This window comes from Diorhabda carinulata, chromosome 3 (assembly GCF_026250575.1).
Source record: "Diorhabda carinulata isolate Delta chromosome 3, icDioCari1.1, whole genome shotgun sequence".
Lineage (NCBI taxonomy): Eukaryota > Metazoa > Arthropoda > Insecta > Coleoptera > Chrysomelidae > Diorhabda > Diorhabda carinulata.
This window is the reverse complement of record NC_079462.1, coordinates 33,491,959-33,519,503: the sequence shown is the minus strand read 5'-3', so window position 1 is coordinate 33,519,503 and position 27,545 is coordinate 33,491,959. Positions and strand designations below refer to the sequence as shown.

Genomic DNA, 27,545 nt, shown 5'->3' with positions numbered 1-27,545 from the left:
AGTTTGTCATCAAAATATCCAATAAAAAATGATACCTAGCAAAAGAATACAACATTCCACTTCAACTGAAAGGTATTATTAAAAAGTATTTAATAAGAAAATTTAGAAAAAGTTGAACAACATACTGTTGTATTGATATTAGCTGTAGTAAAATGGTTTTTGTTTCTAAATTGATATGCATCCAAAGTGTTATTATTTCGTAATTTACAATAATTTAAGTATCTCAGTCAGAATTGTACACAAAAATCACCTGAAAAATTGAAATTCCTTTCGACTGAATAAAATTGAGATATAATTATCACTTGATAAGAATTTGCTCAAATTGAAATTTAAAAATTGTATATATTCATCGATTTACAATCATTAAGAACTAAAAGTTTCCTAACTCAACCCAAACTATAAAGATCATATAGCAGTAAAATGTCAGAATTACTTGCGTACAAACTTAATCCTAATGCCTTTCTAACTTTTAATTTCCTGTCATCTTATTTCTAGTTTTCCTCTGCTAGATCCTCCTTGGTTTTTGTTTTTATAAGTTCGTGGTTCATCTATCGTTCTTCTCCTATTCTCATGATGCGGCAAAAACATCTTAATTGTCCTTCTTCGATTTTGTTTTCTATTTATGTTGAGTTTAAATTTTTTCGTCTGATAAGTGTTCATATTTCTGATCCAAATACCAATGATTACTTCCTATAGACTTTTGTTTTTATTTATTTTGGTTTTTCCTTCCTGTTCCAGTCCTCTCATTTAACTCTCGTTATAGTTTTTAATTTTCTATTAATGTCATGTGAAGGTATTTAAAGCTTTTACCTACTCTATTTTTGGATTACTGGTCTGCGATGGTACGAACCTGTTTCATTATGTCGCCTCACTATGCGACTAATTATGCTGGAATTATGTCTTCCTAACAAACCAGAAACATTTCGCATTAAATATTCTTCATTATGGAGAGCCGATGCTCGCGCTGCCTCCTGCATTGACAAATTCTTACCACAATATGTAAGGCCTTTGTAGGCTACCGAAAATAGTTTTTTTAAATCTAATCAACGTGGCAAATCTATTTTTGTAAGTTTGAACCTTTTATACCCCAACTGATAAGAACATATCAGAATTACAGTCAAAGTTGTACTTTATTTTTCAGATGATTTAGACAGTAAATAAAAATCAAAACAAATTCATCTTGATCTATAAACAAATGTTAAAAGAAACTAACAGATATTTAGAAATATAACTTCCTCAACAATAATAAAATTGTTTTTTAACATCAAGTACGATCTATACGAGAATGTATAAATAATTCGAATTCAATATACGATAAAAATATTGAAGATATACTAGTTATTTACTGATAAATACACCTTATTGCGAAATAGAGAACTTCTCTCTAAAATATTGCAACTGCACCAATACATCATATATTATATTATATACAAATAGAGCATTATATACAAGCTAATCAAAGACATTTAAAAAATACATAATAGAATATCATAATAAAAATCACAATAAATATTTTTTTCTAGGAAGTACCTTAAATGTGTAGTATAGACTCTCGCATATTCTTACTTATTAAATAATTGATGATGTTTTAGTCTAAGATTTGAATAAAATAAATTCTTTTAAGGGAGGCATCAATCGCCCGTGTCCAACAGCTCACTTTCTTTCAAGATCCTTTCAAAACAATCCATCAGATACAAATACTGAAAAAAAACGAATCAATATATGAGGATAAAACAACATATAATAAAATAGTTTTTGTAGTGATAAGAAAGAAACATTCCAGATCCAATTGAATCATATCAAATGGAAAAATTTTAAAAAAAATCTGTGACCAGAAACTAAAGAAGTGTTAAACGTCAATTAATAAAAAATTAATAAAAATAAAAAAAAGCTCAAGCAGCTGAGGAATTTTGCAACTGTTAATATTGTATTTAGTAAAAAGATGCAGTAGCAATGGAAAAACTATGAAAATATTTCGCACCGCCCAAGCAAATAGTGTCTTCAGCCAAAAAAAAACTATGAAGTAATAACTTTGGACATAATCATTGGGCATATGGGGATGTTCTGATAATTTGCCTTTACAGAGACTAATTTGCTTATATCATATTTTTATCCTATCGACTTTAGGAGTATAAACACCATGTGGTACAAAATTCACGTTCCACAGAAATCATACTATGTAATGAAATTTTTTCAAAAACCCTCAAATTTTGAAATAATCTACAAGAATTAATTCAAATTGAAGGTAGTAGCAGATATAATACCATCTGAAAGAAATCCTCAATTTTTCTATGGTCTACTTCTTCAGAGATCCTTTTTGAAAGATAAGAAGGAATCCACTGAACAAAGATGGTTTAATTGGAGCTCAAATGGTGCAAAAACTCCCGCAGGAGTTGGGTCGATATTTTTTTCTGTACAACTGGTACCAATAGGTGTTATGTGTTGATTTCAAATCAATTTGTTACTTTTTTGACTCACTATGTAGTGAAATTTCTTTAAAAACCTTCAAATTTTGAAGTAATCTACAAGAATGAATTCAAACTGAAGGTATTAGCAGATACCATCTTAAACAATTTTTTTTGGTATAGTTCTTCGAAACAATGTGATAGTAAACAAAAATTTATTTCGTTTTGAATTTTCTTTTTTTTTTCGGTACCAAAGTTTAGCATTACACAGGTTTAGAGTTAAATAATTTATTATATACACATAAAAAAAGCATCTAAAGATACAGTGCTGCTGTGGCAGACATATTATTAAGAAATATTTGAAGATAAGGAAGTCTTTTCATACCAAATATTTCAAAGTAAAAAAATACTCACATATGGTGTAAATATTTTCAACCATTTAGGTGTCTTATCTGGCCTATTATACTTAAGACAAAAAGCCATTCCTAAAATGAAAAAAACACGATTTAAACTTAATAGTAACAAAAGAACTAGAGTTATTAGAGCTTCTACAAGAAGCTGAATAATGCCATAAAAGGCCTAACCATTTTTTTTTCTATTATATTAACAGAAGAGTAATATCCTGATATTTATTAACCTACCTTCTTCATCTATTTCCCATTGTATCAAACAATCCCATTGTAACAATATCACTTGAGTCTCGAGGGTTCCATCTTCTCTGCAAGCATGTAATTTAATTCCCATCGTTCCTATGGAAAGTACCACGTGTCCGTCTTTTCGGGAATCGCAAGCGCAATGAGGAAAGACAACCTCTCCATAACCGGGTAATTCTCGAGCAAGTTTCAAGTATTCACTAGCTCTAGTTTTGTCCTGTAAAGCTTTTAATTGATATAAACGTTCTCCCGCATGTATAACTCCTCTATTAACTTCATCGACAGCCTGAAATTAATAATTACAAAAACATAAAAGATTAAAATAGAAGTGAACATAAATAAAATCGGACTAACTTAATAGAGAATTAGAATATAATGGAAATGGATATATACTGATGGAAAAGGATGAAACTAAATGCAGAAATAGCTTATGCACTGTGCGTTGCATAAACAGTTAACAGGGTGAATAAATCGACAAAAATTTATTAATACTTAAAAAGATCAGCATAAAATTGGAAAATTAAAAATAGAAATGAAACCAAAATACAAAGGAGATAAAACACCCCATACTTATACTAAGAAAAACTAAGTGGGACAAAATAAAGTAACAAAAGAAAAACAATAATTGAAGAAATAAACAAGAAACAGCTACATTTTATTATTGACAAATCATAAGAATGAAGATAAATTGAAGAGAAAAACATTTAAAAAATGAAAGGCCAAGAAACAAATGTATGGACCAATTAAATTCATGGGGATAAAAAAGAATTGGGGAAAATAGCAAAAGACATTGGAAAATATGGGTACAAGAGGAACCGAAACAATCTAAAAATTAAACAAAAACATAATGCAGATAAAACACCCATGGCTAATAGTGAGAAAACTAAGTGGGACAAGGTAAAGTAACAAAAGAAAAATCAATAATAGAAGAAATAAACAAGAACCATCTACATTAGTACGGATACATCATAAGAATGAAGAGTGATAAATTGGAGAGAAAAACATTTAAGAAAGGAAAGACCAAGAAAGAAATGGATAAACCTCGGGATAAAACTTCTAAAGAATTGGGAAGAATAACAAAGACATTGAAAATGGGTATAGAGGAACTGGAACAATCATCTAACCCCTAAAAAAGTAAGAGGAAAGGAAAGGAGAAGAAAATTTTGTTTATTTAATCAGACATTTTTGAAAATGTTGAATAATATTTACAAAAAAAGATTTTAGTAGAATCTGGAGTAGTTTAGTAAAATCCATGAAATAAACAAAAACTGTTTGCATTAAATTATTAAAAATCACCTCTTATATTTTAATAATTATGTCGAACATTTTTTAAAGTTGATGTTTAATAAAGAATTACCTGCCAAAATAAATACGATATTGCTAGACTATCATTCATCAATGTATATTCTTTTTCAATGGAAAATAACCATTTTCTAATACTCAAACAAGTACTAGTGGCCGTACTGTAATTTTGAATGTACAAATTATGCGGATACTCGTTAGGTTGCAATTTTCTTTCTAAAACATTGAACAAAAAACAGAATTGAATGTAATAAATCATACACACAAAAAAGTCGATCAACTTCACTATATCTTATTAGTCACTAAGCTAGCCAAGTGAAAATAGTACTATAAAGGAAAAATTTAGATTATTACAATTTTATGCAAAATGTGTAAAAATACCATAAGTGTATTAATGAAAATTCCATTGATCCTGAAGAACAAGAAATTACTTTGGTTAAACAGGTTTACACATTCTAATTTGGATGTTATTTTGGACTTGGGATATAATGGTCTTTTTATGTGAAAAGCCTGCCATTTGGAGATTCCATAAGATTGCACTTCTTCAAAGAAATGTGTATACTCCAAAGATTGACAAATCTGGGCTTTGTAGAGGATTGGAATCTGTTGAGGAGTATATAGCTTTTTGGTCTTGAAGGAAGCTCCAGGTTTTTGTGAAGCTGCCTTAGCTATTTCAGCCACGCGACATATTGCTCCTAACTTCAACACCAAACAAGCGAATTTATGGTGATGGTGATATTTTATGTTCAGACAAGACCAAATCGTGAGTTACAGTGCCAGCATTCTTTGTAAAACCAACAACCTTGGTATTTACTGCATTAAACTCAATAAGATTGCTTTCAGCCACTCTAGAATGATTTGAACGACAACACCAGTGTATTATCATCGATACATAAAATAAATATTACGATGCAAGACATAGGGCTTATCAGGGTAAGAATTTTTTGCATATTCCTCTCTGTGAGTGGCTTTTTTTCATAGTATTTATCATAAAAATTCACTTACCAAAATTGTATTCAACTATTTCAAATAAATAAAAATAACATGAAACTTTTTTGCTCATTCCAATTTTTCTAATAACAGCTTCATATACTTCGTCCGCATTGGCGCTCTTTTTTAACGAAACTGTTACCACATCTCTATCAGGTAATAATACCTAGAAATAAAACAAATTAATATATTCGGTAATTTAGAGGATATTTTTTTTGATGGTTGTATTACTTTCAAATCGACAGGACTTAAGCTATTTTCGTCATCTTGATCAGTTAGGAACTCCTGCATAATATCAGATTCTGCTATAACTCTCACTGCACATACTCTTTCCAAATATTGTTCTAAACCTCTTCGTCGAGCATCCAATTGTTGTTCACTCATCGTAAATGGCCATTTTCCAGGTAATTTGGGAAACGTGAAACCTTTAAAAAATGAAAACACTGAACTAATATAAAAATGAAACCTACAAGATATTGATTGAATAATAATTTTGAAATTATCTCAAAATAGTTCAATATATGCACAAAATTAAGACGAATCTCAATCGCTAGTTTTAGTGATACCATTTAAAAAAATCCTCAAATATTACTAATAAATTCATTTTATTTCAGATGAAATAAATGTGTAACTGGTCAAACATATACAGGAATTATAATTTTCAAATATATTTTAAGGAACATTCAATTAGAGTGAGTTAAGTATTTGATTTTTTTCTAATGTAATAAATTGACCAAAAGCTGCTATTTTTTGACAAAATGAAACTCACAAATACTAAAATATTAGGCAAAAAACTGTGAAATTAACTCAGACATAAATTTTAAATAATCTTACCTAGAAATTCCTTTTTCAGATCATTATGTAACTTTGCAAACTCCCTATATCTTCTAGAACAAAGGTGACGACCTGCCATGTATATATTAAAAGAAACATACCGTTCTCCACCTCGTTCATTATGGTGGTAATCTGGAATACTTATAGGTAAAGATCTTTTTTCACTGTAGTCATAATAAATTTGGTTATCATCAGTTGGTTCTAAACGTTCAGCTTCCTAAAATAAACAATATTAAACTATATATAACTTGAGCTGTTAGATAACATAAAAATTATTAGTTTTTTTACTAATGTACATTATTCATTATACTATTATATCAAACTTGAATACAAGTGATATAAATGAAGATCAAATTTTACAATGGATCTTATAAGATTATATTAGTTTAAAAATATAAACATGACAAATTTTATGTCAAAAAAATTTTAATATGATAATTTAATTCTTAAAAAATTGTTGGGAAAATAAACACCGGCAAAGCAATAAACAAACAAATTATTTATATGGTATTTTACTTACATATAAAAGTATTTATAACAAGTAGTATACAATCTTACCTGTTGCGTCACAGAAATCACTGTTAATGTCAAAACATCCCCTCCTGATTTTATTAGATCGACTACTTGCTTATGTGTGGATCCTTCTACATTGACACCATTTCTAAAAGAAAAAGTTATTCAACATTTATTATAAGTAGCCTGGCAGTGTTTATTTAAAAGTGAGGGACCTCTAATCAGAGGATACTTGATCCATATTTTCAAAATCACTTGTATATTTTTAATTTGCACATTCAACAACAATTAACAATGTCACAAGTAAGGTATTTATACAAAATCATATGTATCTTGGCCTTCCTTAGTCGAAGTATAATTACAAGGTTTGTTATATTTTATCGCCTCGTTTTTAATGGTACGTGTTTGTTGATTGACTCGAATTGCACATTTTTGATTTATCGTGGCCTACAATTAACATTATTTTGTAGCGACGTAGTATTTTGTTTAACAAACGTTACAGTTTGTTGACAATGAAAACATTTGATTATAAGTACATATGTATTGTAATACAAAAACAATTGCTTACAACTAAGGTCACGATTATAGTGAATTCATATTCAGACAGACTGTTATTCTGAGTAAAATAGAATTTGCAAATAAACAATTTCTTAGAAATCAATTAAGGGAGAGTATCTCACACAATACTAAAAGCCCAAACATTTTTTGAGAAAGATTACTTTTATGTTAGTTTTTTGTTTCACATACCAAAAATAAAAGAGCAAATTATTTATCAAGTACCTGGTAATGATGACACTGTTTGCATAGGGCAGACATCTCAGTATTTAGAAAATTATTTAAATTGATTTAAAGGTCATCAATATGATAAAAAAACTACATTATCAAACCATGAATTAACAAAAAAACATCCATTCCATTATGAAAATTCAAGAATTCGTGAAATGGAATCAAATACAAGAAAAAGAGAATTCTCTAAAATGGTTCACACACATAGATATGAGAAAGCTGTCCGTGAAAAGAAAGACCTTAATCTTTTGAGTAAAATTTATCAGAACACGCATTTATTACAGCATTATCATTTTTTACATTATTACAATTTAATTTGAATGTGGACAGTCAGTTTACTCATTAAAAAAGCTGTACCAAAAGCAGTGGAACTATATCTCTCTAATAAACAGTTTCCTAATCAAGAATATAACTTCTAATTTAATTTAAATATATTAAATTCGAGAGAATAACATACAAATCCTTCTCTGAAAAGAGGACTCATAATATTAGAAAATATAAATTCAAACTTGATCTGTTTTACATCATACTATACTACATTCGGTACAACATAATTCATTAATTGCTCATGATATCGAAGCCAAGTTTTATTTTTATATTTGAACATAAAAATTAAATTCTATAGCTATTTCGAATTCAATGTTATTATTACTTCAGATATTTGAATTTCATTTATAATGAATCAAGTTTTTACAAACATTCTATTACATAAGGATAACGTTTTCATTGTGACCTTAAAAAATATGTAACTTGAAATGCCAATCTAATGTAAAGAAGAAAAAACTGATTTCAAGAAGTGAACAAAGAACATTGCACCATTCCAATAAAAGGAATGTCTACTAAACCGACAAAAGGAGATTTCATAATTCTTAATTTTCATTATTACACAGATTGCTGGAATTTATTAAGAAAAATAAATTTGAATTATATAATAAATGCTAGTTTGCATGATTATTTAATGTTGTTGCTACATTAAGTAGAAATGCAACACCATATAAGAAACTTTAATTTGTCAATAGATTAATTTATCTTTGAGATGGTCTTCTACATATAAAAATAATTTTCAATTGCTGCATCATATTGGACAATTCTAAAGCCTCAAAATTTCTAACTCAACCATTTATTATTACATATACATATATATCCAAATAGTTGTTATAAAGATATAAATACAAAATAAGTTTAGGATAAAATCTATCAAAAACTATTATCATAATTAAGCACGCCTGGAAAAATTTAGCGAATTTATTAAAATTAATTTCTAGTAATTGATGAAATAAATACAGCAAATCGGTAATAAAAATAATAACAAAAGGATTACTAGTCACTGCCTAAATATATGCACAACAAACCCAACTGTCAAACGTCACCAAATAAACTATTAAAAATCAATATTGCTTCAACATTAATTTAAAATATCTGGTAAAATGGGAATTGTTTTGCTACTCACACTTCTAAAATTCTATCCCCTTTTCTTATACCAGCTTGTTCAGCAGCTCCCCTATCCAAGACTGCACTGACATGTTGAAGAGGGGCGTAAAGTTCCCCATTGATACTCCGCAACTGTCCACCTTCACTAACTTGGCCCCTCACGTTAAATCCGAAACCCGTTTCGGTTTTATTAATAGTAACAACACGAGGGCCATTTGAATCTTTCATTATGTTAAAATGATTCGAATTCCTACTCACAGCCGCATCCAAATCGGCCATACTTTTTTGACGTTTAAATTCAGAATTGCCACTACAATAAAACTTTACAGTTGCGCTCACCTGTCCACAAACAAAAGTTACTACATTAGCCTAATAATATTCAAACGACTAAAAGCCATAATACGAGAAATTATGGTAAATAAATAAATGGAATCGATAAACTTAAGAAGTAGGGGACCGTTAAATGGAAAAAAACATGTAATGTTTTATTATAAGTGGTATTGGGATCATTCATAGTGACACTTTTTGAATTATTTTCATTTCTGAAAATTACAAGAAAATTTATTACAATATAAATATGTTATACTATATTATAGTATATAATGTATCTTCATTATTTCTATACCTTTGGGTAATCGGGTTTTTTTAAAATAAAACAACATATATTTTAACAAATAGTTTTAATACATTTTATAAGTGAATATTTGGACATAGTATAAAATTGTAAAAAATAAGTGAATTACTAGAAAGTGATAGTTTCAATTGAAACGTGACTACTATAAAACTGTTATCAACTTTTAAATAAAATGACGGATTTCTTGGAATTCACGACTAATGTAGAAATCAACCTTGTTTACAAGAATTCAATTGTTAGAATGTATCTTCAGTTTTAACTACCTTCTAACACAAACATCCCTTTTCAGAAATAACCGATAAGAGTGTTTATCTTTCTTCCAGCCCTCGCCTTATCAGTTATAAGGCGAGAAGGGTATTTTATCTACATAAAGCATATTTTAGTATCAACGTATATGAAATAATATTTTTATCTTGTAAATATTACCCTCTAGTGTCTGTTATATATCTATATTGTATTAATATAACTTAGATAGATGAAAACACACATCAATAATATAAAAAAATGTTTTAGAAGGTCCGATTTGTAGATTAGAAAACATATGAGAATAAATAATTTTTACTCACATTTTTTGAGATTCTGTAATGATAGCCTGAAGAGAAACCATTTAAATGAACAATTGATATGTTCAACTTTCAATGAAAATAATCACCTGTTGGTACATGCATCTTATTTGTTAAACATATCACAATAAATTATGGAATTCATGACTTTTTCATTTTAAAATGAATGAATAAAAAATAAAAGCGGGTCTTATCATACAGGAGAGATTAAATTACAATCTAACTAAAATTACCCACATTCAAATAAAATAAATCATATCTTCCATTTTTCTAGTAAAATAACAAATAAAAAGACATTTTATGTGATTATTTTCATTATTTAATACAATGAGAGCATCATTTGGAAAAAGGAAGTATCAAAAAAGACAAAAATAGAAATTGTGAAAAAAGTCGTGATGCCTACCATGCTTTACAGACATGGACATGGAATCCAAATCCAGTGGACTTTATATAAGCAATGGAAATACGATTCCAAAGGCCATGGACCATATAGAGAAATACTAAAGATAAAACCAGTCAAAAATAAGATACAGAATACCAAAAATAACTTTCGAATCCAGAATAGCAAGCAAAACTTGAAAGACAAAATAAAACATGGATTAAAATTAAGAAACAAGTAGCTGAGATAAAGGGAATAAAAAAAGGGATGAAATAAAAGAGCCAACGAAAGATAAAAAAGCTTGGAGGAAAAAGTACCTATATGGCATAGTTCATAGTTAATTGTGGGCGGACAAAGGGCAGTTGATCATATACGCCTATAGATAGGCCCGTCGTGCCTCACTTGACGTTACCAAAGGCCGATGTCCTTTGAGAGGTCGATCAGGCGCTTTAGCTTGAACACTTTTATGCCATTAGGCAAGTTGTGAGGTTTGCCTTGATCATCTGTGATGCCCATGGTGTGGAGATGGCGTCTTAGATATATCTATATGGCATGACCAATCAATCAGCCAAACACTGCCTGGTTAAATAGTTTAGGATTAAATAAAAAAAAATTTCATATGAAATATATTGTTTTAAATTTTAAGCAAATTTTTTCACACTTTTCATATAGTAAATTGTAAATATTGAGATTAATAAAAACTTCATCTTTAAAAACATGCAAATAAAAATTTCAAACAGATAAAAAAGAGAATTATGAATAAAATAATGGGAAGAAACTATTGTTGAATGATGTATATAATTTTACATGTACCTGCAATCTACATTTTTTCAAAAGTTTCCTCGTATGGACAAGTGAGACATTTTCTATGATAAGTATCATCATCTTCATTATAAGTTTCTTTATCATATTCATGAGTGTGTGAAGCTGCTGTAGTTCTATTGTACAAACTGCTTCTCATACCTTTTCTTAGTTCCTTCAACCGCTTCTCATACTTCTTGGATTTGGCTAAAACTTTTTTTTCTTCTCTCAATTCTCGTTCTCTTTCAAGCTGCTCTTCTGTACCCCAGACTTCTAATGCCCTCTTTTCTATTTGCAATAATAAATACAATTTCATATCACCCCATCGAGGATTATGAGGATTCTTTTGTTGAACGAATTTTAATATTGGTTCCCTTTTGTCTAAATCACAATCTTTAAGCAAATAGGTTTCCTTAGCTTCAGTTTTTGTGATTAATTTGTGTGTCTCGGAGTTTCTACATCCATCACAACATTTGAAATTAAATTTTTCGAATAACCAAGATGTGCCGAAAGTTTTATTACACACCTCGCAGGTGGGACGATCAAGTTCAAGTATAGGTGCCTCCGCCTGACTCAATAGTAATTCTAATTCGTCTGGCTCATCTTTCTCCTCTAATAAGAAACCACCACCTGTATCCTTATATTTTGTGGTACCAATTTTTAAAGTTGTTGTGGTTTCTTCAAATTCGCCTTTGTTATAAGGATGAGAGACCAATTTACTTCTTTTGAGTATTATAGCTTTTTGACGATTTCGTTCAATTCTTTGTTTTACAATATTAGCCATCTCTTCGGTATTTTCCGACATTTTTTTAAATTTGATAAAACTGTTTATAATAATATAACAAGTTATATCACGGATGTCGTTTGCACCTTCTAAACTAAAACTGGATACGATTTCAAGGTTTTCTTTTTATTCAAATCGGAATATTATTCAAACCCTCGCGCCCAATAAATTCTCATATATAAAGATAACCTTACTAAAAATAATAAAAAAACTGTCAATTTTATAACAGATTTTTGCAAGCATAGAGATATTAATATCTCTATATTTGCAACACCTTTAACCATGGTTATAATTTGAGCGGTCACACAACCAATAGATTATTGGATGTGTTAATCATAGATAAATTTCCTCTATAACACTACAAGCAATGGACATTTTATGCTCAAAATGTGTCAAATATACTTAAAATATTTGTAATATAATTTTTTTAATGGTTTATTGGAAAGGTATACATTTTTAGAGATTTTAAGATAAATGGTAAAATTATCAAAAAATCAATCTTGGAAAAAAAAAGAAGAAGACATGGTCAACTTCGTGGTAATTGTATATTTGTCAATTTTTAGTATTACAAAAAGTAATCTCTAGTTTTCATAATTGTTATCGTAGTGTTTTCTCTAATTATTAATAATATGCATGATAGTGTTTGTCTTCAGTGTAATAAATTACACACGGGACCTTCAAATCGATTAGTGCGGGATTCGTGTGGTCATGAAAAATGCAGATTTTGTCTTCTAGAGGATGAAAATCAGTGTAAACAGTGTGTAGAAGAAAAGAAACTCAGACTACACGAATCAGAAAAGAACAATGAGAATTTAGAAAATTATACAAAAGATGAAGTAGTTAATAATCATACGGGAGTAATACAAGTAAATGGGAACGTTCCCAGTACCTCAACTTATAATGGAGAGCTCACATTTCACGAAACTATTGAAACATTAGAAAATAAAACCCTAGAAAATAGTTTCAATGAAAATACATATGATTCCCTTAAAGTTGAAAATAAAAATATTGCAGCAAGTAGAATTAAAAAACCAGATAAACAAAGAAGAACTTACAATACAGTTCTCATTCCTAAACATGTAACAGTTATTTCAGATCCTCCATCATATCTTTGCACTATCTGTAATAAGAATTTTAACACTAAAACACACATCAAGTATCATACTTATTGTAATGGAAGTAAGGTATTTCTTATTGTGTAAATTTAAATCATTATTAATACACTTTGTAGCTGCTAAGCCATATAAATGCGAACATTGTGGAAAAGAATTTATATTAAGAGCCCAACTTGATGTACATTCTTATAAACATAAGCCTGTAAAGCCTTATAGTTGTTCCATTTGCAAAAAATCATTTAGTGTGAGAAGTAAATTGACTAGGCATTTGGCAACACACTCCCAAGTAAAAAGCCACATATGTTCCATTTGTGGAAATGCTTATAGAAGTAAGGAGTCTTTGAAAATACATTTCATAATACATAAAAGTGATAAACCATTTAGCTGTAACATTTGTTCAGCCAAATTCAGTAACCAGTCGAATTTGAATAAACATTCAGCAGTTCATACAAGTAAGTAGCGCACATTTTTTTGCAAATTATTGATTGCTGCGGTGTGATTTTTTGCATATTTTAAAATTTAGTTCAGTGCAACTTCTTAATTTTATTTTCACACCATTATTTTTGGTTTGTAAGACATCATTTCGATAGTCGCTTGATAATATGGTAAATAAATTTGTTTATTTTTTGTGTATTATTTGGAAATTTATTCAAAGGATTATGGCATGAGCAAAAACTTTTGAGCAGTAGTGTGTATCAACTTTTCTACTACAGTCCTAACGTAATTTGTTATACATCTTCTATTACTACCAGAGTTTATTCTTTTGTTCTGAAAAAAAGTTTGTACTAGTTTTTAATATTACAGTTAACTAATAATCAATTTCTTTTGTACAATTGGATAGTTTTTGTGCTATATAACATAGAATGAACTTTAACTACTTCATATGGCTAAATCAACTTAAATTGATCTAATTATTACCAAACGAGATATTGAAATTTTTAGTTATCATCTAAAATTGTAGATACACCAACAACAATTTTTCTTATGTAAAATGTTAAAAGGATATCCAAACTCAAGAATATGTTTTTTTTGTAGAAGAAAAAGCTCATATGTGTGATCTTTGTGGAAAGAGATATAAGCTAAAGTGGGCATTATCAGTTCATAAATTGTCTCATAACAAAACAAGATCTTTTGAATGTAGTGTTTGTTACAAAAAATTCATTTACAAAAAAGATCTTCAAAGACATAGTTTGATACACGAAGGTAAGCTAGAGTTTGAATATTTTGAATATGTAATAAGTATATGGAAGCCCTTGATAAATCTAAAGTTTTTATTGATAGAAACTTATAATGGATATCCCTAACTTGTACCAATGATCCTCAACCTTTATATATTTCAATTTTGAAAAACAACAGACAATGTAATAGACCTATAATTGTATACTTGTGCTTAATTGGTGTTTTCTTTTTTTTTAATAATTGATTAAGTAATTATGTTTCACAAGTATAGGTTTTTCTTATAGGTTAAGTCTGCCAGCTTTGCTTGGGTTACAGTTCTGGTTCTATTCTAGCTTTATTTGCATTACCTCCTCCCTTGGGGCTCTGGTATATTTATTGTATAGGTAAAACAAGTGTTTTTGCAACATAAGAACAGATCCTGCTCTTATATAATTGTTGCAATTGTCATATTCTTTATTTTTTATTGTTAATGTTATTATTATTAATGAAGACGATTTCTGTTGTCATTTTTTCTGTGTCTTATAATTTTCTCAAAGACTACATTAAAAAATCTAAGAAAGAAATAAAAAATTTGGTTTACTTCATGGTTTTTTTGTATTAATTTATTTTCATGTACCCAAAAGAGTTCAACTTTTTCCAGTTACAGTTTGGCTTTGAATCATATATAAAATTTTCTTTGTACATAAAAAAAAGAACCAGAAATGTGTATGACTAATACTGTTAAGGTAGAGGAACACTGGTGGTCTTCATCAAAGTTTAGGATATTTATATATGCACTGTGAATAATTTGTAAAAAAAATTGTTTGGATTCATTTGGTTATTTTTATAATTTTCCATTCATGATATTATTGTCCTTCCTAGTATGTAATTTCTAATGGTGCTACGAGTTGAGGACTCAAAATAAAACTGTCTAAGAGTTTTTTTATAATGCCAACGTTTCGATCTTCTATTTGATTTGAGTAAACAAAAAATGTGAAATTAAATGCTAGGACAATAACCACATAAGATATTAAAAAAAATCTGTATATGTATATATAAATGAATAGGACACACTGTATATGAGTAAAAAATTTGGACAATACTTTATATATTTATATCTGTATGTGTAAGTTTCTTTAAATGTCTTTTTTCTCGTTCTTCCATTTTATTCAACAAAGTTGTTTATATTCTATAGTTTGTCCAAATTTGTGTCTCATATACAGTGTGTCCTATTAATTTATTAAAACATATACAGATTTTTTAAATATTGTTACATCAATCTTATATTTTTATACTTGATGAAATTCGAATAAAAGATCGAAACCTTGGTATTATAAAAAAATCTTGGAGAGTTTTATTTTGAGTCTTCACTATTCAAAATTTTATAATTTTGTTAATACTGTACACATGTATCGAAAGTCATTTGGTTCACGTTCATGTATTTCACTTGAGAAATGATTAAATTTCTATAAGTAAATTTATTTAAATAATCAGAAAGCAAACAGTACAAATGCAGCGTGTGTTCAACAACATTTCGCCGTCAAGATAATTTGCGTCGTCATATGAAGAACACTCATCCTGGTAAAAAGGCTGAAGTGATAAAGACCGTTGTACCAGCTCGTTCAAAAATACTATCTACTACCAATCTAACGCCGAACACTAGTTCTGTTAATAACAATAAAACAGATACTCATATTCCTGTCGATAATCCAAACGCTATAAACGTTATAACCACTGCTTCCGTTGCTTGTTCTTCGATAAAGATAAACAAAGAAGAAACGGAAGCAGTTACACATCTTCCTTCTGCTGTTAAATCTGTTTCCAGGGCGGATGCAACTGGTGGAACGGCAACAACGACCAGTGTCATCAACGGACCAATCAAACTCGCTTTTAAAACGCCGGCTTTTAAGAGCTACTACAATATTAACAGGTAGGTCGTGATAATCGATACTTAATTTTATGTAAAAAATTTATTATTCCTTATCCTACTCCACGTGCTCCTCTAGAAAAAAACACAAATCGTGTCGGTATGAGTTTGTTTAGATTGAAACCTGATGGTTGATTATGAGCACGTCAGGATCATTTGATTTCAAGGCTTCTATTGAGAAACTGGAGGTTCAAAGCAACTGGTCGAGTTGGAAAAGGCAAATAACTTTACTGCTAAAGCAATAAGGTTTGGATGTCATAAATGGTAAATTGACATTAGCTGCTGATGGTTCCAATAAGGATGAAACCAAGGATTCTCTTAATTAGCTCTTTTTGGTGAATATGCTGAATGTTACCAATGTGAAAAGGCCAAGGATATTTGGGTCAAGTTGAGTTCTGTGTATGAGCTGAGTTCAAGTCAGAGATTAGATAGGCTTCTGGAAACTTTCTTTTCTTATGAAATCTTGAATGCTCATCATGGAATTGTCAATCATGTTGCGCGCCTTCGGTGTGATTTCAATGAGCTCAATGTCAAATTTAGTTAAAATACAATATAATAAATCTCCATATAAAATATAATAACTATCATGATACCATTCATTTTTTTAGGGATTTCGACCATATGCCAACTGTTCAACTCCAGAGCAACTACAACATGGCAGAATCAGTAGAAATTTGTCAGAAAATATTGTCGACTGACAGTTCACTTTCGAGTAGAAATATGATTCCCAAAACGGATTCCATATCTCAAGAAATCTGCCAAAAAATCCTCGACCCAAATTCACGTCCCATTCATTATGAGACATCTTTTCAGAATAAACAACATGCTATGATAAAAAATATTAAATTTAAGGTTCCTATACAGTATACTAATCAATTTAAAGAAAATGGCAAAGTTGAAGAAACGAAAAATGATGATTGTAGTTTAAATTTTACTGAACTTCAACCTGTAGCTATGACTAGCGTTATTGTAAATAGTAATGATTTAAGTGAATCTGGAAATTTGTACTGGAGACGGAGAACTTCGCAAAATTTGAGTTTAAAAAAATAAAGACTGCTCCTTTAGAAGACTGTTTATTACTTTTGTGGTGATTTTTGTTTTTATTAAATTTATTTTTTTGTGTACTTGTGCTTTATTATTTATTTAAATTTATTCACAAATATTTTTACAGTATTCTGTAAACATTGTTTTGTTTTTTTTTAATTTGGAAAAAAAATAATTGTGAATAGATGACAAGGAGGACCCAAACACTAAAATCTTAACAGTTTCCAGTTCCAAAAATAGAAGGAACTCCAATATCTGAAATTTCTTCAGAGGTTATGTCCTTGCTCCTAAAAATTTCTCCAAAGCATTCAACTGCGTTAGTTTGTGATTGCAGGACATGTGGTAACTAGGCGAACGTGAGTTTCGTCCTTTTCTTCACTGAACCTATTTAGTTGCTACCTTAAATGACAATGGGAGTAAACCAGTGAAAATGTGTAGCATATTTTTTATAATATCTCGCTGAGCTGAAGTTCTGAATCCAGGGGGATTCTCTTTCAAATTCATTTTTCTTCTGAAACTCTTGAAGGTGTATTTTTTTATATATCAAAAAGGTTTTAAGTACGTAAAAGGCTTTTGTTCAATTTTTTCGCTACTATATTGAACTTTTCGTTTAAGAATAAGACTTTATTGTTCTTATCTGTTTCATTTAATTTCCTCACTGGTTTATTTCTATACATTTTTCTATGTCAAGTATTTCTTCCCGAAGGGGTCTGATACAGGATCCCTAGTGATAGTGAGCATTTGGTACCAGTCCAAAATACTTCTAAGCAAGCTTCTATAGTGGTTTTTAAACCATCTATAATCGGATAAATTCGAAAAAATGCACATATCATGAAACACTAAATAGTATATTTGTCACAATCGTCACAATAAATCAGTTTGAGAAGATAACTTAGTTATATAAACATAAGTCAGACAGTGTAACTTGTGATATCTGTGACGATAAATCTGTCATCACTGTAACATTTCCGATTGTCAAATAGAAAGGCATCGGCTGTAGACAGTGCCGGAACGACACAAGGGTAAGAGTGTTATTTGTTACCCTTTAAATAAAAAAGAATAGGCCGTTGGCCCCAGCGGAAAGAGAATCGTTGAAGGATCACTACATTCTTCAGAGGAATCTAGTGATCTTGACTTCCTATCTCTACAGAGAAATACCGATTTCTCAGTGTCTTATGCTTAACGAATATCACAAGTCCTGTGATTTATTCAGGGCATTATATTAAGTGTATACCACTAAGCAATCACGACCACGATATTTTTCGTTCCACTTAGTCTAGAGCTTTATAAACGTAAAACAAAGGAATGGGTTATGAGGCGTTTTGAGCGTTGAAGTAAATATTAAAGAATAGCAAAAAAGGAAAAACTTCAAGAGGTTATGTTATAATTTGTAAAATATTGAACTTTTTAATGGAGTGCTTAACTGATTTACATTGAAGTAAAATCAAATTCTCTTCTGGTAAAATATTTGGTGGTGTGTCACAAGAATGCTTCAAAAGTACTTTAATGTCCTAAGTAGCATCAAATAATGACTTCGACCCACCTTTTGACAAGAGTCGTCGTGAACATTACTCATGACAACGGTCGTAGGTATTTCAGGCGCCTTAGAATGAACTTAGAGCAAAAATCTGTCAGCAAGCGAAACATGGTTTTTCTTTTGAATTCATTCTTATTATATATTAATATTCTCGTTCATATTATTCTCTATAATAATTCAATTGACTTTACTCGACTCCAATAACTAGTATTAACTATTTTTTGATACATTAGTAGAACAGGATAACGTTATTCCAAAAGGGCATTAAAAATCTCATCTCTCCAATAATTCAATTATATCCTTAGTAACTAAATATTGAAAAAACAAATCCATGGTTACTAAATATGTTTACAAATGTCAATCTTGCTAGTTTCTTTTCATTCCATTTTCATACCTTGTCATATATAGAATATGACGACAGAAAGAATAATACCATCTCCTAATACTTTGGTTAAGTATGATAATCCAATTTTAGTTTCCAAACATGATTCAAAAGCGGGACCTTCTGGGGTAAGATTAGCATTATTGGTATTATTAAGTAGATTTTTTAATATTAAAACTAAATATAGTGTAATGATACCGGTTATTGTAATCTATGAATAATCTGTTTTTGTTTGCAATAAGATGTATTCACATTAGCTATCAATAATTTAATTATATAAAAAAACCCATTGATGAAAGTTATATATAATACATTTACCTGTATTCATAATAAGATTATTCAATTAAAAGATAAGGAAAATAAATTTTCTAGATATAAATAGTATTTCATTATTAAATTAATGAATCGTGAGAAATAAAAATAATTTTCAATCGTCAAATGTCAATTAACATAACCTAAAAAAGAAATTCCTGGATTCCTATCAATCAGCTGTCAAAATTTGAATAAGCGCAAACCACATGTTACTAGATGGCGCTGAATTTGGGTTCTAAAGCGGTGAACAACAATACTATAAGGGTGTTTGATGTTGTTTAGTTTGTGTTCAAGCATTGGTCTAAAAATGACGAAAATTCAAGTAATCCTTTTTAACATCATAGAATATATTGGAGTCAGAAGCAACCATTGTTTTGATTAGTTATCTGAAATATTTATAAGACTGAGGTAATTTTTATCAAGCTTTCTATTTCTTTGTGTGTTGAAATTTTCTTTTCTACTGCCTTTCTTCTTTCTCTCTACTGTTACCTGGGCTTCTTCTTCACACTGTTCCATACCTCCCTTCTAATCTCATATTTCCCTAGAGTGTAAGTTAGGTTAAGTTACAAAATCATAACCTAAAAAGTATCAAATTGTTACATTAATGAGAATATACCTAAAATAATAGGTTTTTAAATAAGCATTTCTTATCCACTTTTATTATTTAAATTAAGGGTAGGTTGTTATTTTAGAGGGAAATCATTTAATTTTTTTGGTTCAATTTAATCTATTTAGTGATTTTTTCTTAATGAGGATGAAGCTGCAAAGAAGACTCCTCTCACCGCAGATATTAAACGCGAAGCTGAAGAAATACTCAATACAATTCTACCACCTAAAGAATGGGAAGACGATGGACAATTGTGGAGGCAGTGTGTTTCTACAACACCAGCAACTCGATTAGATGTTGTTAATTTACAAGAACAACTGGATATGAGATTACAACAAAGACAGGTATGTGTTTATACCTATGTTACATTTGGTGTAGATATATACAGGTTCTTCAAAATATACTGGCTAACAAAATCTTATTGGCCTGCCTGTGTTCATTAGCTGACATAAAAGTAATTTGTGACCGAAAACACGAGCACGTTGCATTAACAGTAGTAGATTTTGTTTATCCAACATTGATTTATAAATGTCTGAATGGATTACTACTGTAAGTATGAGGTCGCTGGATTTGGCAATAGTAAGGCATCTGTATTTAGCCAGACACCAGCTTGGTAGCGCTAACGTTGGGAAATCAAACCAATAAGAAATTAATTGACAGTAAGTCATGTTTCATCTATCTTGAGGGCTTAATCTAACTGATTCTTGGCCACTACTCACAGCTCCGGGACTAAGCGCTGCACCGCTGATTATATATTAGTAAATAGTAATTCTATTATAGGCTAGAGAGACCGGTATTTGCCCAGTGAGAAGAGAACTGTATACGCAATGTTTTGACGAAATTATTAGACAAGTAACTATAAACTGTGCCGAAAGAGGATTGCTGTTATTGAGAGTTAGAGACGAGATGCGCATGACCATAGAAGCGTATCAAGCGTTATATTGTAGCAGTGTTGCTTTCGGTAAGTATTAGACTAGTTATTTAACACAACAATGATACAGACTCATTATCAGTTGAATCCCCATTAGAAACGATTCCGAACCAATTCATAACCGATACCGGATCGATAATTCACGATTTTCTTTTAAAAGTAAATAAATTCAGAACCGTAGAAAGAGTTTATATTAATTTATGCTCACATTAAGACTTCTTGGTAGCAATTAAATCGAGCATTATGATTCTAATAAAAATTCGAGAACTAATAGAACCGATTCGGTATTAATAATGAACCGATTAGAGTTGATCAGCGAACACGGAACTGTTGATAAAACCTCGATCAAATTTTCAAGTACATATTCCTGAATTGAGGTTAGGAATAAGATCCGCGAAAAAAAAACATTTCTTTTCTGGATTTCCTTGGATATAGATATCACTTACTTTGATTCAAATAAATAACTTTGTAGGTATGAGAAAAGCGTTACAGGCGGAACAAGGCAAATCAGATTTGTTCGAAGATGTAGAAACGTTGAAAAAAGAAAAACAAGATTTGGAAAATCAAATAACTGAATTGAAGCAACGAGCAGAACAGGCGGATAGGAGGGCGGCCGAAACGAGACTAGCGGAAGAAAGAAAACATACTGAAGAAATTGCATTTTTAAAGAAAACTAATCAGCAACTAAAGGTGAGGATATTGCACGTTTCAAATTTGTACATTATTCACGTTGTATATCACACCTATCTATAGAGTCTTTTAGTTAAAAATGAGAAATAATTAAAATTATTAAGGGAAACAATATACAATATTCGGTATCTGCATAATCATATAAACAAAGGCCAAGTTATGAGAGAGAAAGTAGAATCTTGTGTCTATCACATTAACTGGAATAGACACACAAATATTGAAGCTGATGAGGCAAAGAAGAGATCCAGGAAAAATAATGAAGCTAAAGTTTTGGCTTATCAGATGTGATACCCTGGGTTGACCAAATGATTAAAAAAATTATTAGGAGCAAGAATAGGGGAAGAAGATATTGGAAAATATGATAGAGAACATTGGGGACTGGACATACATAAATGTATAAACACTGATATGAATAGTAGAGATTACCTCTTGTTTTTGATAAAACGTCAATATAGGAGCCCCTTCTCACGAGACGGTTTTGCAGCGCTTCACAACGGGGAAGGAAATATGGTTTTATATGCACCCTTTCACAGGGAGCGTTCAAGCGACGCTTCTGCATGGCTGACTTCCGCTTCAGAGTAGAACGTTTCTAGGGAAACCCCTTCACACTTAACAGCGTGTACCGCTTCTCGGTAGTGTCGCCGAAGGGAAAGGATTTGTCTAGCATATATTAAATGTGTTCTTGTTAGTATCTGCCTCGTTAGACCCTAAGACATTATGGAATTCCTTCATATATCACTTTGAATATATTAATCTTCTTATTAATGTACTGATCCTTAATTTTTTTTAGACTCAACTGGAAGGTATTTTAGCACCTAAGAAGTGAATAATGGGGTTTAAAGAAGCATACGCAGAAGGAAAATATAGTCATTTATTAAAATTGTGGATATTTTTTCCAAAGCATTTTTCTAAAAATAATATTAATTATATTTATATATTGTCCCGTATCGCTTTAAACCAACTGAAGACATTTTACATTTGAAATAGTGTCGCGAGACTTTGGTTTACACAAAAATGTAAAAGCCTTGGAAAAAGAGTTTTATACATTAATAAATTCATCGTAATAAAAATATTTAATATCTATAAATATTTTGTACAATTAAATAATTTAGAAACTTACTTTAAATATAGTTATAACAATATTAAAAATCCCTTCCACCTCGGTGAAACAATTCATGAAAAAATAAATAGAATTGCCAACATGCAAGTAAAATATGTACCAATATATAGTTTACCCAAAAAGTTCCCATAAAATCGATAATGAATTCATTCATATAAATTGTAAATTTGTGCAATTTTTTTATTTTCAACTGTAAGTTTCAATGTTGCCAATTCTAATTAATACAAAAACCGATACTTTTTACAAAACAATAAAAAATGCGTTAAATACAAAAGAAATTGCTTAATGTCTTCCTTTCTTTGACCGTTTTCGACGTCTTCTTTTATTCGTAGTCGCGTCTGTTGAATCCAGTGTTTTCTCCTTATCGGTAGTGGGAGTTGGAGGTTCTGATATTTCTGAGACTGATTCCTCTTCATCGTTTTCTCCTTGATCGGCTGTTGTAGGAGACTTTGTAGGTATATCGAGTTTTAAGTCTTCAGGTTTTGTTAATTCTAGTGATATGATTTTTTCTTGAATTTGTTCCACCTATATCAAACACAAAAATACGTCAGTGTTTTATGTATATAAAAAAATTCGGTCGTAATTTTTTAGAAAATCTATTCACTTATTAATTTTATATTTATATATTTTTTTTAATATATATATGAAAATATTTCACTCTAAATTACTACACTGAACACTTTCATTTACTTGCAAAGTTTTTAGTTGAATTATGAACAAATAATAACGTGTTAACACTATCAACTGATTTTATTTCGTCAAGTTCTTTTTCTAAAAAATCACAAACCAATAAACAAATCGAATATATACATATCTTCCATTTTGTTTTCAATTTTTTAATAGTCTTATGTACATGTTTCTGTTAAGAAAAACTGTTAAAATTAGAACACCAAAAGCTGTATCTCAAAAACAAAAGCTTTATGAATTTCTTAATATTAATAAATTAAAAAAAAATGAATTTTTTTTGGCAAATTTCAACATATTTGTGAAATGAAAGGTTAAAACAGATATGGCAAGACAATATACACGGTTTAAAACCACAACCAAATACTAGATATGATAAATAAAGACATCAAAAAGAATTTTCATTATTTTAAATTTTTGAATGCAAAGTCAAAAGAATAAATTGTGCAAAAAAGTTGTTACCATGTAATCTTAATTTGAATGTCCAATGTCATATCTTATGTACAACTACGGTCCCCTGTAATATTAAGGTAAAATAAAAAATATCAATTTGAACAAAAAATAACTAAATGAAGAAGGAATTATTACTTTACAGAAATTTAACAAAAAATGTGCCAAAAATATTTGAAAAACAATGAAAAATCCATATTTCCTCTACTAGCATCAATTACAATTTGACAATATCTGGATGCATATCCAGATCTCCAGATAATCTCACTTCTGATTTCATTTTGGCAAGGGATCTTGTAAATTTGGTCTCAAAAAGTTATTCACATTGAGATCATTGCTTGGATTTTGTACTATTCTTGTGATATGCACTCGAGCGTTGTCCTGCATGAAGGGAAATGTTTTTCCTACAAAGAGAGCAAAAGTTACCCTTTCAGTGATCACCATGTTTATCTGATAGTTCATATTAATGTCACTACATACCATTACTGATCTACTGAACCATATAGATACTTCGATTGTTCGCAGTATTATGCCAAATCTTGATATAACATATAACCATTGTTTTCCTAATGATCTCTATGTGATTATAGTGGTGCTCTTCGATCTGCTAGGTTAAAGGAGGTCGAATCGAGGGTAGTTTGGGCGTAAAATCGAACTCTCATCTCCTTATTACTCAGTTCTTGTTTGAAAAGTGACATAAAATCTTTACCAACCGAAGTAAACGTAACAAACCTTTTTTTTTGAAGTTGTAAGTCTGTTCTGATTAACATCAATTATACGTCTATAGCTCTTGCTTAGTTTTCCCGTCAATTGGAATGTTCTGAATTTTACAAATCAATGCAATATGTGTAGCACACTCTCGGGGAGTACGATTATGATTTTGAGAAAGGGTAGGGTTCAAGGTAAATTTTTAATTAACTTATAGAACTAAGTCGAGTATTTAGATAAAATCATTATGAAGTCAATCTTATAAAATATTCTGTGAACAACAAAATTAAGCCAGTAAAAGAATCTTCTTTCATGAAATGTTTTAGGCCAAATAACAAATTTGCATTAATTTAGCCGGAGGAAATAATGGTATTATTTCAAATAATGTCTCTATTTACATATAAAAACTTAACCATCACACACTAAAAACTACAAAAGAAACGTGTGTTAAAAAACTAACCATAAATGGTGCACAAAAGAGAGTCATGCTGATTTTTGACAAGCCATCAATTTTTGGATTCTTTATACCTCTCTCTCAATCAGCTTTTCTACATACTCCACTGTTCTCACTCTTTTCTCCCCGTTTTCGTCGATGTATTCTTCGGTTTTTCTTGTTATCGTTTCTCCTAGTACTTTTTCACTTTCTCGTACTGTAGTGTTGCCAGGTTTCGTTCTTACGGCGAGTTTGGGGAAATCGGCACTCGAAGGACGTAACTGGACATGCATTTAGGTTAGTTCAAGTTTAGTATTAGTAACATTCTGGACAATAAAAAGCCGGAAAGTCCAGTTGTTAATCACGTTTTGTTATTATTTCATATAGTTAGGTCTAAGCGGTGTTGCCAATATAAACGTGTCAATGAATATTGATGATATGATTTCGTAAATATAAATTAACAAAAACAAAAGTTACGAATTCTTTCAAAAGGACGTTATTAATTATAGGAAATTGTAGATGTTAAGTTTTGGGCAGATGTTATTGTTCTAAATATATTTATAAGAGTTAAATTAAAAAATAAATACGTCTATTTATTATTAGTTATTTCACGTCCTACAAATATTTAACTTGATTATAATGGAATACATTTTACATCTACGTAACTAGTTAGTATGAATTATCAAGTTATTCTACACATTTATGTTTGTTGTACATGATAAGATATGTACGGTACATTGTTATTAATATGAATATTAAATTGGAAATCAAGACAATTTTGGCAACACCGATTCATTAAGAAAGGTAAAATAGAATAACTATGTAAAAAACAAAACATAAATAGATAAAATATCGACATGCACAAGTTCTACCACTAAAGACAACAGCAGAAACAACGATTGAATGAATCTGCCATGCAGTGTTAAATGCCTTTTATTCGACAATGAAAAACAAATATAATTGAATGTATTGCTTGTATAACTTTGAGTTTGCAACCAGATGAAATGATTTAGAGTGAAGAATCCGAAATATTATATCAAATGTTACTATTTGGTGGATTTATATTACTAAGAGTTTTTCATTTAATTGTACTTTTACATTACTAGAAAATCTATATCTATAATTAAACCATTTTGAGCCCTATACTTCATGACATTACTCGCTTTCGTAGCACAAACTTGTGAGCATAAAAATGGTAGTTCTCATTCAACTGCTTATTAAAACACTTTATGGTAGTAATAACTGGCTACAATCTAATATAATATCAAAGTTAAATTCTTTTACTACACCTTGTGTTTTACACTAGTTCAACGTTCATAAAGTTTACCGGCAACATTTTAAATATTTATATTTAATAATAGGTCTCAAAAAAATAACAATGTAAGACAGCGGACTTTAATACTTAATTCCAGAAATCAAGTTTTTTTAAGGGATTAATAACCATGAAACTTTTTATGGTAAAATTTGATTTTACCTTTTGCTGACTACTTCACAACGGAACATTTTTATGTAACATTTCAGAATATTCGATTGATACTTATTCATGTAGGTAAAAGACAAGCTACAGATGGAAGACGAATAACCTAACCCAACTTACTTGAATATCTAATTATGGAGGGTAGAGAGAAGAAGGAGTATCTCTTATAGGAGAAAAGTTGAAAAAGTGTCTAGCTGTATACCTTTCAAAATGTCGGTGATTTAGGAAAAAGGGTATGGCATGAATAGGGCAATCCAGAACCATGACAATCCCGGACAACCCTTGTTTAATGCATTACGAAGGACACAGACTGTTCTCCTTACTTCTACCCTTCATAGTAACAATAACTATTCGCAATAATAGTAGATTACACTGTATACATCAGAAATTCAATGTCCAAACTTGCAGAGAGTTTTCTAAAAGTAAACTAAGTCCTTTTCATCAAACACTAAACTTTAACTATTGGGCTTTTGAATTAACATTTCATTCATTCAATATTTAGTTAAACAAGATAATTTAACATCAAAATAAAACCTTCATCTAACCTCATTTTTTTGTGGAAGCCCATCACTGCTACTTATTTCTGATTGAACCGGAGTTGGTACTTCACCAGCTCCCACCATATCTGTCATACTTTTGATAACCATTTGTGCCTGTATCGCGTCCTGTTCTAAGGATTTAAGTCGAGCGGCTCTCCAGGCTGCCCGTTTTTCTGCCTTAATTGCACGTTCTTCAGCTGGGGAGAGAGGCGGGTCGTCTTCGTCTGTTAGAAGACCTTCTTCTCGAAGTCGATCACGGAGACGTCTTTCTGCCTTAGCGGTGCGTACTATGCCGATAGTACTCGAAGGCCTACATAATGGAAAAATAAGGTAAAAATAAACATACTGAATATAAA

At 30.1% G+C, this 27,545-nt stretch overlaps 5 protein-coding genes across 26 annotated transcripts in view; 2 read left to right on the top strand and 3 right to left on the bottom strand.

Moving 5' to 3' along the window:
• Nucleotides 1–607: 607 nt before the first annotated feature.
• Nucleotides 608–9,227, bottom strand: LOC130891233 (sorting nexin-27). The gene is made up of 9 exons (XM_057795848.1): nt 8,934–9,227; nt 6,743–6,845; nt 6,185–6,401; nt 5,582–5,775; nt 5,366–5,516; nt 4,416–4,576; nt 3,047–3,344; nt 2,820–2,890; nt 608–1,700 (listed from the first exon to the last, which is right to left on the bottom strand). The coding sequence occupies exons 1-9, from the start codon at nt 9,191–9,193 to the stop codon at nt 1,632–1,634; spliced, it is 1,524 nt and encodes a 507-aa protein (XP_057651831.1). The 5' UTR covers nt 9,194–9,227; the 3' UTR covers nt 608–1,631.
• Nucleotides 9,228–9,579: 352 nt separating this feature from the next.
• LOC130891284 (DNA repair protein complementing XP-A cells homolog) lies at nt 9,580–12,177 on the bottom strand. Its single transcript, XM_057795921.1, has one exon. The coding sequence runs from the start codon at nt 12,094–12,096 to the stop codon at nt 11,311–11,313; it is 786 nt and encodes a 261-aa protein (XP_057651904.1). The 5' UTR covers nt 12,097–12,177; the 3' UTR covers nt 9,580–11,310.
• A 114-nt stretch (nt 12,178–12,291) lies between these two features.
• LOC130891283 (zinc finger protein 43-like) lies at nt 12,292–17,399 on the top strand. Its single transcript, XM_057795920.1, has 5 exons — nt 12,292–13,254; nt 13,307–13,642; nt 14,226–14,393; nt 15,843–16,278; nt 16,884–17,399. The coding sequence occupies exons 1-5, from the start codon at nt 12,705–12,707 to the stop codon at nt 17,323–17,325; spliced, it is 1,932 nt and encodes a 643-aa protein (XP_057651903.1). The 5' UTR covers nt 12,292–12,704; the 3' UTR covers nt 17,326–17,399.
• A 1,783-nt stretch (nt 17,400–19,182) lies between these two features.
• LOC130891750 (33 kDa inner dynein arm light chain, axonemal) lies at nt 19,183–22,865 on the top strand. The gene is made up of 5 exons (XM_057796687.1): nt 19,183–19,366; nt 20,304–20,501; nt 20,938–21,118; nt 21,561–21,778; nt 22,569–22,865. Exons 1-5 carry the CDS (start codon nt 19,268–19,270, stop codon nt 22,602–22,604), a joined length of 732 nt encoding a protein of 243 aa, XP_057652670.1. The 5' UTR covers nt 19,183–19,267; the 3' UTR covers nt 22,605–22,865.
• LOC130891747 (protein lap4-like) overlaps nt 22,636–27,545 on the bottom strand; it is a 173,724-nt gene continuing 168,814 nt past the window's right edge. For 13 of the 22 annotated variants that reach the window (XM_057796664.1, XM_057796665.1, XM_057796670.1 and 10 more), the window contains 3 exons: nt 27,196–27,499; nt 25,269–25,454; nt 22,636–23,423 (listed from right to left, as the gene is read on the bottom strand). In XM_057796664.1, coding sequence (XP_057652647.1) covers nt 23,181–23,423; nt 25,269–25,454; nt 27,196–27,499 — 733 coding nt within the window. In that variant the 3' untranslated portion in view covers nt 22,636–23,180. Of the gene's footprint in view, nt 23,424–25,200; nt 25,455–27,195; nt 27,500–27,545 lie in introns of all 22 variants that reach the window. The other 9 variants (XM_057796667.1, XM_057796675.1, XM_057796672.1 and 6 more) reach the window with 2 other exon arrangements.